General features: G+C 46.2%; 1 protein-coding gene across 5 annotated transcripts in view; it reads left to right on the forward strand.

Moving 5' to 3' along the window:
* The window catches only part of DNAAF9 (dynein axonemal assembly factor 9), a 190,207-nt gene extending 174,589 nt beyond the window's left edge, over positions 1-15,618 (forward strand). For 3 of the 5 annotated variants that reach the window (XM_049100735.1, XM_049100734.1, XM_035706102.2), the window contains 8 exons: positions 131-266; positions 2,891-2,977; positions 6,645-6,751; positions 7,049-7,123; positions 8,881-9,086; positions 10,382-10,447; positions 11,547-11,640; positions 12,244-15,618. In XM_049100735.1, the coding sequence (XP_048956692.1) occupies positions 131-266; positions 2,891-2,977; positions 6,645-6,751; positions 7,049-7,123; positions 8,881-9,086; positions 10,382-10,447; positions 11,547-11,640; positions 12,244-12,356 (884 nt within the window). In that variant the 3' untranslated portion in view covers positions 12,357-15,618. Of the gene's footprint in view, positions 1-130; positions 267-2,890; positions 2,978-6,644; positions 6,752-7,048; positions 7,124-8,849; positions 9,087-10,381; positions 10,448-11,546; positions 11,641-12,243 lie in introns of those variants that run through there. The other 2 variants (XM_025469461.3, XM_049100736.1) reach the window with 2 other exon arrangements.
* Positions 15,619-17,439: the final 1,821 nt, after the last annotated feature.

The following is a 17,439-nucleotide window of genomic DNA, read 5'->3' on the forward strand; positions in this document are numbered from 1 at the left end:
GTGCGGGTGTTGGGGGTCAGGGGTGTCAACTGGAAGGGATGATCAGGGAGGGAGCAATGGCTCATTTGTGTGAGCCCTCAGCCCCAATCAGGAGTCCAAAGCCTGAACCATTCTTGGTTTTATTCCCCAGGCCTGGTGAGTAATGTGGTGTTCACCAGTCACACCATGGAGCAGAGGCACCCTCTCCTTGTCCAGCTGCAGAGCCTCATCAGGGCTGCCAACCCTACTGCAGCCTTCATTCTTGCAGAAAATGGGATTGTCACCAGGTAAACTTACCAAGTTTACTTTATCCTATAGGACCAGCCACTTTCTCAAGGCAGAACCCTGGCAGAATGGCCCATAGGGTCTTTCATTTGTATCTAAGACCTACACATTTATATAAGTGCTTTTGATGTTGTGTAAAAATCAGCAAGAGGACCTCATGTGTCCGTATCCTGTACTGTTTTGAAATACTTTGTTTTGTTTTTTTAAGATTTTGTTTATTTAGAGAGGGAGAGAACATAAGCAAGGGGAGGGGCAAAAGGAGAGAGAATTCCAAGCCAACTCCATGCTGAGCAAAGAGCCTGACATTGGGCTCTATCTCACGATCCTAAGATCATGACCTGAGCTAAAATCAAGAGTCAGAGGCTTAACCAACTGAGCCATGCAGATGCCCCAAGATTTTATTTTTAAGTAATCTCTGCACTCAACATGGTGCTTAGACTTTTAACCCAAGACCAAGAGTTGCATGTTTTACCTGGGCCAGCCAGGTACCCAGAGATATTTTGTTTTGATACATTCACATTTTCATGCCTTCAAAGGATGAAGTCAAGACTCTTTCAGTATTCCTTGTGTTAAGATGTGAAAGAAATGTCCAAGAGAACATAGAGAAATGACCTTTTTACTTCATGGACTTAAATCCAAATTAAAAATTAAAAATAGAGAATTGATTGACTTTGTGTGTGTGTGTATGAAGAGAAAACATTTGGTCATTTAGAATATTTATTTGCTCAACAAAGATACACCAAAAGGTATATATTTTTATATAATTTTGACTTTGAGCAATGTAAAATATTTTACATATTCAGAAATTAAATTAACCAAGAAGGGTAAAACTAAAAACAAAAAAGTGAATCCATCTGTAGATCAAAGTAATAACAACCACACACACACACACACACACACACACACCAATTAAAGTAACTTTTAAACATAATCCTCTGTTGAAATCCTGATTTCAAACAACATCACTTGTTAGATAAGAAAGATTATAAATATGAAGTGAGAAAGGTGAAGAAAAACCCTGTGGATGGTGGATTTGAATTGTGGAAGTCAATATAAATTAATTATTTCAAAACAAATGTATATTTCCTAGCTCTTCCCATTGAAAGGGATCAGAAATATTAATACCACAGTAGAATAAACACCTCTACTGCCAGATCTTGGTTTCTATATACCAGTTCCCAATATAAGGTATCAGGACTCCTTGGAGAATTAGCTGATTGCAGGTTTAGGGCAGGGAAAGTCCAAGGTGAGCCTGGTACATTTCGTGCTAAAAAAGCAAAGAGGTACCAAACGTTAGTAGAGATATATCAAAACGATACTGGAGCTAGCTCAAGAAGCTCTCATTAGCCAAATTTGGGACAACTTAAGTATAAGAGAAAACAAATGTAATATCAAATTATAGCATATGATATAAAATGAGTCCATGGTGATACTAAAAAAATGGGGACAGGCAAGATACAAATCTTTTTTTTTTTTTTTAATTTATTTATGATAGTCTCACAGAGAGAGAGAGAGAGAGGCAGAGACATAGGCAGAGGGAGAAGCAGGCTCCATGCACCGGGAGCCCGACATGGGATTCGATCCCGAGTCTCCAGGATCATGCCCTGGGCCAAAGGCAGGTGCTAAACCGCTGCACCACCCAGGGATCCCCAAATCTCTTTAAACACTAATAAATAAATAAAGATTTATAGAACTAAAAAGTCACTACTTTGTAACCGTTGGTATAATATAGTACTTCATCTAGGCAAGAATCATCAGTGGATATTAAAAGCAGTGGGTGACAGATTATTGATGAAAAGGATATGAACTGGTCTCAAAGTATCACTGCATGGACCACTTAGTGCTTCCAGTGAGAGGAAAGTACCTTCACAGTGGAGAGATCTAGTAGACATGACATTGACTACGTGATTAAACTTAGCAAGATCACTAAGTGGACAGACTGACATTATGTGCCTCCTTCGTGTGATACTCTGGAAAGCACACAACCTCACCTGGATATTAATCTTACCAAAAATGTTTGACTGAATCTAACCATAAGAAAAGAACCAGACAAATCCAGATTGTGGGACACAATGGCACCGGCTTTATATCTTCAAAAACGTCAGCTCCATGAGAAACAGAACAAAAATTGGAAGAATTATTCTATCTTAAAGGGAAATAGAGATTATAAATTCAGTAAGCATTCCCCGATTGTATCCTGGGTTGTCCTTCTGGCAAAACAGGGAAAATTTGAAAATGAATTAGATTTGTACTTCTCCAACTTTAATGTGCATATAGATCTCTTAGGATCTTATAAAAATGAGAATTCTAAAAAAAAAAAAAAAAAAAAAAAAAAAAAAAGCTGATTCAGCGGGTCTGGAATGGGGCCTGGGATCTTGTGTTCTGATGAGCCTCCGGGTGATACCAGTACTGCTGGTCTACAGTATTAAATTCCTTGGGTATGATAATCGTAGTGTGGTTCTAAAAGAAAATGTCTTTGTTCTTAGGAGAGGTATACTTTAGGTGTGTGGTAAGAGAGAAGAGTGGATGCGTATGTGCTGGTGCATCTGTGGAGGGGAGGAAGCAAAATGGGTAGATGAAGATTGATTGTCCTAGTTAACCTGGGTTTTTCTGTATGTTTTCAAAGGAATGAAGACATTGAGCTGATTCTCTCAGAAAATAGTTTTTCAAGTCCTCAGATGCTACGATCTCGATATTTAATGTACCCTGGCTGGCAAGTATCATCACTAAAAAGTAGCTAAGATTTCTTTGTAAATGCAACGACTTAATCATTTACAGAAAAAAAGAAAGTGACATTTCAAGTGTTCTATGAGGGTGGGATGGCCTGCCATGTCCCAACAGCTGCTGGTCTTACCAGTAGCCCACTGCTCCACACATCTTGGGACCCACTTGGGAGCCTTACTGGATATTGAGACTTAGGGAGTGGCCCTGTGGGCACCAAGCACACCGTGTCCTTTGTTTCCTCTGGCCTCTAGTGAGGGTGAGATGGCTGGCCTGGAACCAGGGAGTTACGGCCTTCCCAGGTGAAAGAGTTGCTCCTGAGAATACAGTGAGTCCTTTGAGGGGTCCCCCCTGACAGGTAGGCTCCCTGCCCTTGTGGCCCAGGGAATGTTTATTCTCTCCTGCAGACTCCCAAGTACATGAACCTCTCCTCCAAAAGGGAGAGGAGGAGGAAAGAGTGCCAAGGGTGCTGTAGTCATGCCAGTGCCAATATCACTTGAGCACTCACTGTGTGCTACACATTGTTCTAAGTTCCCCAGGACAGTAGCCACCAGCCACATTTGGCTATTTAATAAAATGTAAATTAACAAAAATTAAGTAAAATCAGTCTCTCAGTCATACAAGCCACACTTCAAGTGCTTAGTAGTTACCTGTGGCCAACAGCTACCACATTGGACAGCACAGATCCAGAACATTTCCATCACAGAAAGTTCTGTTGGAAAGTGCCCTAAGAGCTCTATCTGTGTTATCTCATTAATCCTCAAACCAAGCCTATGAGGTAGGGTCCATTATTTTCCTTCTTTTAAGGATAAGGTAAGTGAGGAAGTGAGGAGTTAAGTGGCATATTCAAATTCATACAGCCAGTAAGTGTGAAAGAGCTGCATTTCAAATGCAGCTTGTGTGACTCCAGAGCCCTCACACTATGTTGTGCTTGTCTCTGTATAGAATGGATTGTTCTGCTCTCTTGAAAGTTCTGGGAAAGATAATTACTAAAGCTTAGCCAAATATATTCTCTTATGTTGATTTGGATTATCTTTGTTATCCTTACTCACTTCCCCCAGACACCTATGTGTCCTCCATATCACCCCTTTCATCACCAGTGTTTTATACCAGCAAAAAACTGATTGCACTATGCTGATAAAACAAACAAATCCAGTTTGTGAAATTGAAGATTGAGGCATATTCTTAGAAGGACCGTCTGATTTGAGTTACATCATACTTGCTTAAACAGTGGGTAGGTGGATCATTTCTTATGCCTGATCAAGACAATTATATCTTAGCTAAAAAGAAACAGATGGAGCTTCTGAGGTGAAACCTTCCTCTCCAGTGACTGCAGTTACTGACCCTTTTCCAGCCATACCTCTGGGCCTGGTCGTGAGATTCCTGCTGTCTCCACCTAGTGCCTAGGAAAGCACGCATTCCAAGCACTGAGTCCATGGTGACTCATTCTGGGCATCGTGCATGTGACCCAGCTCAGGGCACAGACTTTCCTGGAGGTAGAATGATCCAAGAGAGAGCCAGGTATAAAAGGTTCATTAGAAACCTCTATGAAAAAAAAAAAAAAAAAAAGAAACCTCTATGAATCTAAAGCCTGAAGCCTTCTCTTTACCAGGAAGATCAATGCTTATAGAGAATCAGAGATGGAAGGGCCTTAGAGTCACCCTTCAGGCTCTCCCCCTTCTGAATCCCTTCCTAGGATTCAGATAATTTAATCTTTTAACAAGGTGGCAGCCATGAGACTCCTACATATCTCTGTATATTTTTCCCTTCCCTCACTGAATCAGGACCCACCACCTCAGAGTGAATAGGCTTTAGCTCTGGATGTGCTCAGCTCTGTGCTGTGCAGATTCTCAGCCATTCCCCTCCCACCAACCCTCTCTGTGCTCATCAACCCATCCCCATCTCCTCTGGTAGAAGGCTTATTTCTAGTTTTGTAGGAAACTTTCACTTTTCCCTTGGCCCCTCCCAATTTCCTTAAGGATTCAGGCTCTGAACAAAGAGCCAGAGAAGCAGATGGTCTCCCATGACTTATTTAGGTGGGGAGAGGGCAAGTGAACATGTCAGTATTACAAAATTATCATGCCAGCACCTTACTTTAAAGAAAGCATAAGGAGTAAGCTATTCTCAATACATATGATGTAAAATTCAAATAGGTAGAGCTATTGTAAAGCAAAGGAAACTAATAAGAAAATATAATGGACTGGAAGAATATGTTCCCATCATATGTGGCAAAGCATTAATATAATATTTGAGAAGCTTATTTTGATACCAAAGAAAACAACCCAGTTCATATAGATGTGGACAGTTCACTTTTTCTTTTTTTTAAGATTTTATTTATTTTAGACAATGCATGAGCCGGGAGAGGGACAGAGAGAGAGGGAGAGGGAATCTCAAGCAGACTCCTCTCTTGAGTGTGGAGTCCAAGCAGTGCTCAATCCCAAGACCCTGAGATCATGACGTGAGCTGGACACTTAACTGACCGAGCCACCCAGGTACCCTTGGACAGTTCACTTTAGAACAAATATAAATGCCAGCCATGATAACAGAATTCCATTTTAGTAATATTCAGAAATGTAAAATGATGGCTTACTGTTGTTTTGATTGACACCTGTTATACTTTACCAAAAATATCTATAAGAATCATTGCTGGGGGAATTGTGAAACTGAAACGCTCTTCTATTGGGAGTGGTGTAAATTATTACCCATGAGGTGGTTACTACCTTTCCTGGATTGATTCTATCATGGAGACTCATCTCAAAGAATAATTTTTAAAAAATGACAATTCCATAATTTTGGAAGTTAGGTGATGGGGATTTATTGTACTCTCTGTCTTTGCATGTCTTTGAAATTTTCCATAATATAAACTTAAACTTTTTAAATGCTCTAATATGGCATGTTCTTTTTTTTCTTTTTTTTTTTTTTTTTAAGACTTTCTTTAGGGGTGCCTGCCTTCAGCACAGTCATGATCTCAGGGTCTTGGGATCAGGCCCTGCATCAGGCTCCCTGCTCAGCGAGGAGACTGCTTCTCCTTCTCCCTCTGCCATTACCCCCACTTGTGCTCTCTGGCTCTCTCTGTCAAATAAATAAGTGAAATCTTTAAAAAAAAAAAAAAAAAAGACTTTTTTATTATTAAGTGATCTCTATACCCAGTGTGGGGCTTGAGCTCACAACCCCAAGATCAAGAGTCACATCCTCCACCAGCTGAGCCAGCCAGGTATTCCTGAACTTGTTAATAAGTCTGTGGTTGGCATGATGTCTGCTGAATTCAAAACAGAAAGTAGAGCAGAGGTGCCCCAGCTCTTTAGTTCCTTCTGGAAAATGTGCACATCCAAATGTACAGTCTGTTAAACTGCCCTCAGCAATGGTGGGATATAGTTGAGGCCCTGAGGAAGAGCTCTAAGGGTGTCAGCCCCAATCTCAGGTGGCACACTAGTAAGCTTCAAAGATAGATGGCCTGCAGTTGTATGTGCAACCATGCTTCCCAGTCTCAAGCTGAAAGAGACATACATGTATTTAAAACAAGTGTTTTGTACCCAAAAAGGCACATAAGAAACAACCCAAATATTATAGGATAAATGATACGTAATTCATCCCAGAGCAGTATATAACAAAACCCAAAGCCCCAATTACTTGTACTTAGAATTTTTTAAACCTTTTAGGTATGAAGGTAAATTTGATGCTGGGTCAGTCTTTCCACTGATGGTTCAAATCTGCGTATGGTTTGGTCGCCCCCTGGAGAAGACTCGCTTCGTGGCCAAGTGTAAAGGTAAACCTTGATTGACACGTCTCAGACCCTGATAAAACAGTACCACAGAGTTGTTCCTGCTTCCTGGTACCATTTTAGTATTACGTGTGCTATGTTTTCTGTTCACCATTAGGGTCCAAAAACAGGCAGAGGGATTTGAGGACCCGGGAGTGCCCCACCCCTGGGAACAGTGGCAGAGCCCCTGCGGAGGGTCTGATAGAGGGAGAACCTGTGAGCTCAGGTTCCTCTAGTGGGAATCCTTCCCAGTCCCTAACCCTCCCAGCTGTGTGCCCTGAACTTGTCCTCTTCTTCCACCAGCAATTCAGTCTTCCATCAAGCCAAGTCCCTTCTCTGGAAACATCTACCATATCCTGGGCAAAGTGAAGTTTTCAGGTAACTGGGGAATTGGATATGGGAGTCCTGTACTATGGAATGCTCATATCTCATGATATGGGTTCATAGCTTCCCACAGATGCTGGTCAGACTCTCTCAAAAACCCTCCCATCTGGGCTTGACACCAGTGGCTTTTCTAGCCCTCCCCGCCTCCCCCCCCCTTTCTGCAGATCCTGCTCCACAGTGGAGGATATGTCCTATCTTCCCCTGGATGGCCTGCCTAGGACCTCTCCTCACAGTTCCTTGACTTCCTTGTTCCAGAGACTCGCACTTCCCCCAACCCCTTCAAGCCATCCATGGCCTCTTAGACCTCTTACTCGGAGTTGCCCCAGTGCTAAGCTCTTCAGCTCCATATCCATTGCTGCCAGAGTTTTCAAGACTTCACTTGCCTTCTCCCTATTTATCAGCCTTAGACTTCTGGAACCCTCATGATCTGAAGTCTGTCCATCCTGGGCTGGAGATCAGAGAAGGCCTCAAAACAAGAAGTTATTCAACTCAACATTGAGAAAGGGGAGAATATTCTAGGGAAAAGGCACAGCATGTGCTTTGGAACCATGGCACATTGCAACAACCAGGAAGGGTTCACTGTGATTGACACCTAATGGGAATATCTCTATTAAGGCATTTTTAGCTATTATAACAGAAAACCTCAACTCAGCTAGCAGGTGTTAGCTATATAATAAGAAGTGAAGAGGTCAGGCAGCATAGCAAGGCCACAGAGGACACAGGTAATATGTGTTCTTCTATTCTTGATGTGTCAGCCTGCCCTCAGGTTCCCACCTCTCATTGCCAGGTAGTTCTACAGGTCTAGGTGTCACATCCAAACATAACACCCACCTGATAGGATAGGCTCTTCCTGTGGGTGGTTTTATCAATACTGACACCAATTATTGAAGCACCTCCTGCCACTTCTCCAAAGACTTCTCTCTTTGGCCACAGTTGAGTTGCCATGACTTCTAGGGAATTAGTATTGGAGGAAGAGTGGGATGCTGGCAGGCAACCATCAGTGTCTGCCATAGGGAGTCACTGAGAGTTGTAAACATGGAACCATCTGAGTTCAGATGAAAGATGACACCAAAAAAAAAAAAAAATAGATGACATCACCCATACAAAAGAATCTCTCAGGGTCCTTAACTCATGCTTTTGGCCTAATTTATGTTGCTGATTTTGAAACTTTGGCCCCATACTCAAGCCTACTTAACTCAAGCTCCAGTAGAGTCCCCCAGTTGCTTCAGAGGTCATAAAACCTCCTTCCCTCTCACCCTGTATTCTTCTTTATTTAGACCTTCTCTTGGCCCCTTTCTTATTTAAGTTATTCTCTCTTTGTTTTAGATCCCTTTCTCACCCTGCTTTTTAGGGGGACCTTGCCCTTATGTCTCCAGTCTAAGAAGCCCCTGGCTTCTCAGTCAATAAGCCCAGTCCCATCTCTCCTGTTCCTATCACATGACCCTTCTGCAGCACTTGTATGTTGACAGCCTCTTCCCTTGGCTTGTCTCAGGCCTCCACTGAGACCAAAGGGGCTTTCCTCTCATAGTCCCCTTCTGGGCTAGTGATGTCCACCTGATTACCAAATCAACCAAGCCAGAAATTTACATTGCTCCTCCCTCTCTTACTTCCTCTTTTCTAACTTGACACCAATCATGGCAGTTCTCCCTCCTGCATATGTCACAGGAATCTGTCCCCAACCATCGACACATTACATCTTAGTGTAGCTTTATCCTTTCAGGACTCAGGAACTCCGTGTGTTCTCCTTGCAGACTCTGAGAGGGCCATGGAGGTCTGCCACAACACTCTAGCCAATTCTCTGAGCATTGTCCCGGTTTTGGAGGGACCCTCACCACCGCCCGATTCCAGAAGCACACCTCAAGATAGCAGCGGGCAGCAGGAGTGTTACCTTGTGTTCATCGGCTGCTCCCTGAAGGAAGAAAGTGTCAAGGACTGGCTGCGGCAGTCAGCTAAGCAGGTGGTTCCCAAAGCCCAGATACGTTTGGCACAAATGTGCCCAGCACACCCAGAGCTGCTCCTGGCCTTGGGCTAGGAGCCCCTCCGTGACCTCCCTCCTGGTCTGCCCGTCACAGGCTCAGCCAGCACTTTCAGAAATGCTTTGAGAGTGAGAGGAAGCCACTCAGGGTAACCTCAAGGCAGACCTATTCTTACAGCCATTTCTAATTCTTTTGCTAAGGCAAATTGCAGTTATTAGGTGGCTTAACCGGGACCTGGGTGAAACCTCATGGTTCCATGTGGATCCTGGGTCAGCCTGGTGTCTAAATGCAAAATATCTTTTCTTAGCTGAACCTAATTCAGGGACTGTCCTGTGTTCTGAACCTAGAATCCTTCTATACTTGGGTACTCTCTCTAGAAAAGAGAGGCAACAAAGATATGCTTACAATGATTTGCAAACCAAGACTTCAGGCATTGATAGCAGTGAGCCCAGGGCCCTAGAAACAGGTGCAGGGAAAAAGATTCTTACCTGTAGAGGCCCACAAGCATCTTTAGCCCAGTAATGCAAAGAAAAATAAAACCCAGACTGGAATTAAAATCCTCTAATATGAGACACCTGAGTGGCTCAGTGGTTGAGTGTCTGCCTTTGGCTCAGGTTATGATCCTGGGGTCCTAGAATCAAGTCCCTCATCAGGCTACCCACAGGGAGCCTGCTTCTCCCTCTGCCTATGTCTCTGCCTCTCTCTGTGTCTCTCATGAATAAATAAAAGCTTTAAAAAAAATCCTCTAATATGACACAAGCCTTGGGTGCTAGGCCTCTTAGCACAGCCTCAGGGGTTTACCTTGACTTAGAATTCTGGAAATAGTGTTGGTTGGGCCCTGCCTGGATCCTTTGTAGATGCTTAGTTGAAACCTGTCTGTTATACTGAGGAATGGCTACTTGTAGGCTATGTCTTTCTCAGATAAACTGGATGAACTCCTAAATGGTTGACCAGGGGACTTCCTTTTGTCCCTTTGTCTGTGTGTCTGGCACTGACGGGGTTTAGAGTCGAGGATCTGCTATCTGCAAAAGCACTAGTGTTTCCTCCGCTGCTTGTTTGCCCTGGCACACAGCGTTCTGTGGTAGTAAGTGGTCTCCTTAAGGGGAGGCAGTCAGGATACTGTGTCCAGGCCGTAAGAGTGCTTATGCTTGTCTTTCCCTGCTTCTGGGATCTTAGTCATGTAAGTGGTCCCCAGAGCCCTGAGCCCTTCACCTGTTCATGTACTTCCATCAGTTCTGTTGGGACCTGACCCCTCCCTCCCTATATCTTTACACAGAAGCCTCAGAGGAAAGCCCTGAAGACCAGGGGGATGCTGACCCAGCAGGAGATCAGGAACATCCACGTGAGTCCCCTAAGAAACCCAGAGCTATCCTTCTGGGCTGGCACAGTTCCATCCTTTAGGATCCCCTGAGTGAGAGAGCTCTTTGTAGGGCATTCTGGAGGTCTTGCTTCTCTCAAGCCATAGAGGGAAACTGGGTGTAGAGGAACCTTAGCCCATCCAGCCTTGTAGCCTGAGAGAGGAAGAGAATAGAATGACCTCTCATGTGACCTGGGCATGAGGTTGAGGAGAAGCAGTGCCTGTGGGAGGAAGGGATGATGTGAAGTCCTGTTTTGACATGCTGTTGAAGTAGGCACAGAAGTCCTTTCTCCTCCCATCCGTCTGTGCTAGGTAAACCACAGATAAAGCAACAGGGCCCAGGAAGAACTCAAGGTCCAGAAGCTGCTGATAAGCAGGTGGTAGAATCTTGGGACCAGCAGGAGAGGTGCTTTGATGACCCCCATCCCAGCCTCTTCCCCAGTCCTCACCTCACTGGGGCCTTTTCCTGAGGGGTTTGGAGGCAAAGGCTAAAAGGGACAGAGTCCAGGCTCAAGCACAGGCTATATCACTTCCTGTAGTGTAATGAGTGAATGGGAGAGGATCTGGGACTCCAGGAGCCCCTGCTTTGGACTTGAGGAGGTCCCTTCATATCCAGCTTCTGTCCTGGGCAACCCTGGGTGCTCTGGAGAAGAGACTGTGGGTACCTCAGAAGGCAGTCCTTGTAGTGTGTAGTCCTTGTAGTCCTTGTTGCTCTAAAAGAACATTTGGAGCAACATGGATTTGAGTACAAGTAGCTTACTTTTGGAAGTGATTCTAGGAGACACTAGCAGGGACGTGGGAAACTAAGGGAGAGAATGAAGGAGAGACAGCTAACGAAGGGTATGTTATCAAACCAGTACCACTGAGGACAAGTGGAGCTTAATCCCGTGAGGAGCTCCCAGAGTTCCTTCTGTCAGTTACTCTGTGAGGACTGCTGTGGGAGCCATTTCCTCACATGTCTAGCCTTCCATGGGGCAGAGTGGGCCATCATGCTAAGGTCATAGGCTTGTTTATTTGTCTCTAATAAATAAGCAAATGATAGAAAGTGGTCAGATCATTTTAACAGGACTCTTTTTTCCTACAGGTGAAACGCCACCTGGACCCCCTGCCCGCGGGCTATTTTTACAATGGCACCCAGTTTGTCAACTTCTTTGGTGACAAGACTGATTTTCATCCACGTATCCTTAGAATCTATGGTGGGAAGGTTGGGGGTGTGTGGAAGCCTGATCATAAAAAGGGTGGGTGTCTGCTGGAGCCACAGCAACCTAACCCCTAGAGTAGGCTGCGTTCTGGGAACACACGACAAGCCACAGAGGCAGGCTTTTCATTTTGGCCTTCTAATGTCATTAACAATAATTTTGCCTTCATTCAGCGATTGCTAATACACCTGTGGGTTGTAGTTTAATGTAGCTGTGGTGGCATCCTGCGTTCTGGGTTGTAGTTTAAATGTAGCTCTGGTGACATCCTGCGTTCTGTGGTCATCAGGATCATAATTGACAAATTGGAGACTAGATGTGATTACAATAGTTAACCTGTGAGAAAATGGACAGGAGTCCTGCTATGTGCTCATGAATGCTGAAGGGCTCAGCACTAACACCTCAAGAAGGAACCATGCCAACCCTGACCTCTTCTCTATAGCTGTGGTGCTGCCAGTATATAAAAAAAGCCCAGTAGGTAGGCTTTGTGTGGGCTGAGCACTCACCTGCCCACAGATCCCTCTGGGCCTGGGCAGGCTCCCTTGTCCTCCTGGCACAGGGCTCTCTTCCTTAATAAGATGCCAGTTATGGACCAGTTCATGAATGACTATGTGGAAGAAGCCAACCGGGAAATCGAGAAGTATAACCGAGAGCTGGATCAGCAGGAGTACCATGACCTCTTTGAGCAGAAGCCCTAGGGGAAGGCTGGGCCATACATCCTGCAGAATGTCCACCCTAAAGGTGGATGTTCAGAAATGTGGTTACTGAACCTCAGCTCTCCCAGAGGCCCCTCCCTAAAGGGGCTGTCCTTGTTCTTCTTGGCCTTTGTATACTGGCTTGAGTGCATGTTGTCTTTATCTCCACACAGCGCTGAAGAGCATCACCTGCACCACTGATGGGGGGGGGGGGGGGGGGCTCATGGAGGATGAACAGATAAGGACTGCCCTGTGTATGCGGCTGGCAGCCCAGAACCTCTTGGTCTCTCGTCACAGTACCTCCTTTGGGCTATTGAGGCACTGTGACAGAGGGCAGCATTTGTACACAGAGGAGCTTTTGGGATGTAGAAGGAACCCTGGCTGCCTGAACTGTGGCCATGCCTAGAGGAGCAAGCCACCACAGGCTTTGGGCCTCAGACACTGCCCCAGGAGAACTGTGTTCCCAGGGGAATGCCTGCCTTCCCACTTAGGCCCCTTGCATTGAAGGAGCTGGCCCTGCTGGCCCTGGGGAGTAGCCCCAGGGGAGTAGCCCAAGCCCAACCCACAGAGCCACAGCTTGGGCTGAGGTCAACAGCTTATTCTAAGATGAAGGGATGTCCCCTTATAGACTAACTGAGGGGAAAGGCATGTTGCTTTCCAGAGGCATGAGGCTTTTGAATTATTATAAGCAGTCTCCCTGGAAGTTGGTTTTGTGCTCCCCTCATGGCATCACTCTGGTTTGCCTCATTCAGCCCTTCTGATGATGCTTCACCTTATTTTTGAGGGGAGCATCCTGCAACTGCTTACTCTTAGGCCCAGGGCTCTGATCACTTGTGGAGCCTCCCTGAAGGGGGCTTACTCTCCAGCAGCCATCCCTCACTTGAGCCTTGCCAGGGAAGGCTTGGTCTTCAGCCACAAACTTCAGGAAACTTATGTCCCCAAGCATTGTTTCAAAGAATTCCAATATCTAGTTTAGAAAGGCTTTGTTTTCAGCTGAACCATAAAGCAGAGGGGAATTACAAATGTACCCATACCTGACTTCCAGAATCACTATGGGGGAGGGGGGGGTCACAGGCACTGATATTTGGGTGATGCCTGTTAGGACTTTAGCGCCTCAGCGGCCTAGATTGTAAATGCTTTCTGAATTTTACTTTTTTTTTTTTTTTTTTTTTTTGCATGTCTTAGGAAGAAGCACATAGATGAAACCAGCAAAGTTTCCAGTAATGTAGAGGGGTTTTTGAGAATGGCCCCTGGCACAGAGGAGAGATTAAGAAAGGATGGAGCACATGTGGCCTATGTGCCTGGTCACTCAGAGGCCTCCATGCAAGTAGCAAAGCAGGTGTTAAGGGCTTGTCAATAAAATGTACTTGTATTAGAAAAAAATAATCTGTATTTGAAGCCAAATGAACAAAACCCCAAATACCACTCAATAAGAAATCTTGCATGAAGAAAGCCTTCTGAAAAGGCCCATGTACTCCAGTTCCAGCTCCCAAAGCTGGTGGTGACAAGGGCCCAGATATGGAGCCCAAGTCTGGGAGCACCTCATTTCTGGTTGGCCAGAGGCTGGGGTTCCATAGTGGGCCTGTCTCTACTTCAGAATCAATAACATAGATCTTAAGTGCAATTGATTAAATAAGCAATGAGTTACTGTAGCTTCCTTTAGCTCTACCGAGCTCTTTTTAAAAACTCAGACTTGAGCAGCCTTAGAAAAAGGAGAAGTGGGGTGGGTGGGGAGGGTAGGGGAACCATAGGCCATTTACTCCAAGTGGGTTGCTGTGAACTTTTAAATGAAAGCTCTAGATTGAGGAGCTCGAGCCATTTCCTGGCTGCTGCACAAAAGAGTTTTTAAAGAGGGTTCAGAGCCCGCACATAAAAGCGGGTCTTCCCACTGCGTGGGGCTCTACTACGTGGTGGTCTTGGTTTCTGACCATTGTCCACAGAAATGCTCTCTCACCAACTTGCCCCACTGTCCCAATTCCTCTACTGTTAGAGGGAATACTGTGATTACCTCAACTTGAATATGAAACTGTGATTGAAAAAAGTCAAAACGTTAAGTTCCAAAGCCAAAAAGGCAGAACTGGCTGAGGCCTCTGGTGACGCTCCTCAGCTTTCTCGGGAGTGTAAAGGGGCACATTGGCGAAAGGGCATTCCTTGGGGGCACACTTGCTGTGCCCCTGGTGAAGAGGCACACTAGCTGTGTAAGCTCTTTGAGGACTGAAGCAGGGAGGATGCTCCCCCCTTGCACTGCCCCTTCTAGAACCTGCTGGGTGCCTATGGGTTCTGACTGTGAAGTTTTAATATCCACTTAACTCCTCTGGGAGCTCCAGGTGGAGGGACAGGGTCTTAGGCTGTCTCCAGAGGAAGGGCCATGACACTGTGTTGTAGATTTTGACCTTAGGAGTGGATGCCAGGGACCCAGCAGTGACATCAGGTGTAGTAGATTCCTTAGGGAGAGGCAGAAGTCCTCCAGGGGTTTACGTGCTTTTTGCCAACTTTCCTATTAGCAGCTTCAGTTTTATATCACCCAGAGTGAGTGTGATAACATTGAAGTCGCTGAAGTTATGGGTTATTTTACGTTTTGATATGGGATTTTTTTTTCTTTTTTTGATTGGAAGGAGGAGGCAGAAATTGGAGAAAAGGGATCACCCTGGGAAGGGGCTGCTGGCAAGGAGTCCAACTGGCCCCATCCGAGCCCTTGTGGCTCTCTGACCTGAGGCCAGGACACTGGGCCTTGCTGGTAGCAAGAAAAAGTTCCCTCCTAAATTCTCTTAGGATTTTGGAGAATTTTTGCACAGTAATAAGCTCTGGGTTTGCTCTTTGGGCTTATCAAAAGGGAAAAGTTAACTCAAAGATTGTAAACTATTAAGTATTCCAGCATGTTGCTGACCTAGTTGGATAGTTGTACCTCAAAAAGTAGGTGAGAAAAGGCTTCCTTGTCCCAGGTTGTCAAATAATGACAGAAGAGCTCACTTACGTGCCAAAATTCACTTTTATACTAGTTTTTCAGTGCTTTAATATTTGTAACTTAAATTTTAAAACTCATATTTACAAACACTACTGTAACTTCAGTGAAACTGAATTGTGTGATTGAAGCTTTTTGCTTATTATAGTATTTATTACACTACTTAATTCAGTAAATATATAAAAGTAGCTTTCAATTTATTTTTATATTATTTTACATGTTTTTACCTGCAGTTGTGTATGTGAATTTACCTTGGTAACTGAGATATCATGCTAAGGACCAATAAACTCACTGAACAAGCAAGACCTGGCACTGTTACCTGTTGCTGTGGACTCAGCCCCAAGGTGGGGCGGAGTTTGGGAAGGCCAATCCCCTGGGACTAGAGCCCTTCCTTGGGCCTCCCAGGGAAACAAATGCTCTGCTGGGCAGCTGGGGAGAGGTCCTTGGGGCACACATTCCCACCCCCAGGCCCCAGAAGGCTCACAGAGGGTAAGGTTCATGAAGAGACCCCCCTGCATGGGAGCGGGCACTCTCGACTCTCAGAACCCAAAGAGGGAATCAAGGAAGCTGGCTGGGGCCCTGGGAGGAGCTGCATCCATGGCTGACCTTGTGCTCTTCCTGGATAGCGGGGCACTGGTGTCAGTTTGCAACCCACACCCCAACTTGGCCAGGGTGCTTTACAAGCTGGTCGCCCCAGGTAACTCCAGCCAAAGCTCCATGAGATGGCCCTTGTTACCCCTTTACAAATGGGAACAATCGAAAATGAAGGGCCCAGGGGGTGGAGGGGTGGGCCCGAGCCACTGCCCTGGCTCAGGGTCCCTCCAGGACGCTGCTCTGATGTTGCCCTGCCCCAGGAGCCTGGGAGCCACACATGCCCACCCAGAGAGAGGCTGCCCACAGGCCTGTAGCTCTAACAGAGTGCTCACAGCACCCCTCTCCAAGAGCGGCAGGGGTCCCAAAACCAGTGAGGCAGGCGCCACCCACACCCGCCTCTGGCCTCTGGCCTTGTGGAGAAAGAGCTGATTGCCAAGCAGAGACCCTGCTTTCTGTCCCGCTCTTGAGGCGAGGGGCCTCTGGACAGGAGAAGGGCTCCACAGGGGGATGGAGATCTGGCCCTAGGGGAGGAGGCAGCCTCTGCAGGCAGCCTCCCTCAGATGGTGGGGAAGGTAGTCTGAGGTTTGGAGGTTCTGTGCACTCAAGTAGTCATGTACAAACCAAGGCAAAACTGCATGTGAGAAGCCCAGGGAATTGGGAGAGAGGGGGTGGCAGAAGCATCCCTTTCCTCAACAGCCCCCTTCCCCAGAGTCTCCCACCTGGAGTCCCGCAAGGCCAGATGTGAACCTTGAGGAGCTCCTGTGCTTGGAATTGCTAGGAAACCACCAGGGTTTCGGGATGACCCTCAGAGTCGTCAGGGAGATGGGGGAAACAGTACATGTGTGTGTGTGGGGGGGGGGGGGTGCTCCTGGACGGGATGATCTTTGAGGGCCAAGAAGACTCAGAGGCCAGGAAGCCTGGAACTGGGAAGGGGGCCTGTCCCCACTTGATGGGAAGTGACTTGGAGCAGAGGGTCTCAGGTGGAGCTGCGGAGTATCACAGAGCCCTCTTGGGAAGCACGAGAAATAGTTATGTATTCATTTCTATCACACAGTCTAGGAAACAGTCATGCCCAAAGGAAACATGGCAATATGCCCCACTGCCAGCCCATGATGGAAAGGGCATGGCTCCGTTGCTGTAAGAAGAGTCTAGGGTGGTCCCAGCTTCAAGCTGGCCTTAGGCACTCAGATGTCATCAGAGCCTCTCTCCATACTTGGTGGCCTTACCCCCTCCCCGCCCCCCCAGCAGTGAGCTTCCTTTATGCAACCAGCAGCTCCAACACCCTAAAGGGAAGACCCAGCCTCCTCCAGAGGCAGCACCAAAGTCTGGGATCACATTCCCATCCCTGAACCAGTCACAATGGTCAGGAATATTCTGACTGGCCTGACCATGGGTCACTGTGCACTTCCAAGGGCTCCCAATATCAGGCCCACTGGGGAATCTCAGGCCCTCAAAACAGGCCTTGCTCCCTAGACCCGCATAGCAGGCTGTTTCTGAGCTTCTCTGTTAAAATCAAATACATACTTGATT

Source organism: Canis lupus, chromosome 24, assembly GCF_003254725.2.
Source record: "Canis lupus dingo isolate Sandy chromosome 24, ASM325472v2, whole genome shotgun sequence".
Classification (NCBI taxonomy): domain Eukaryota; kingdom Metazoa; phylum Chordata; class Mammalia; order Carnivora; family Canidae; genus Canis; species Canis lupus.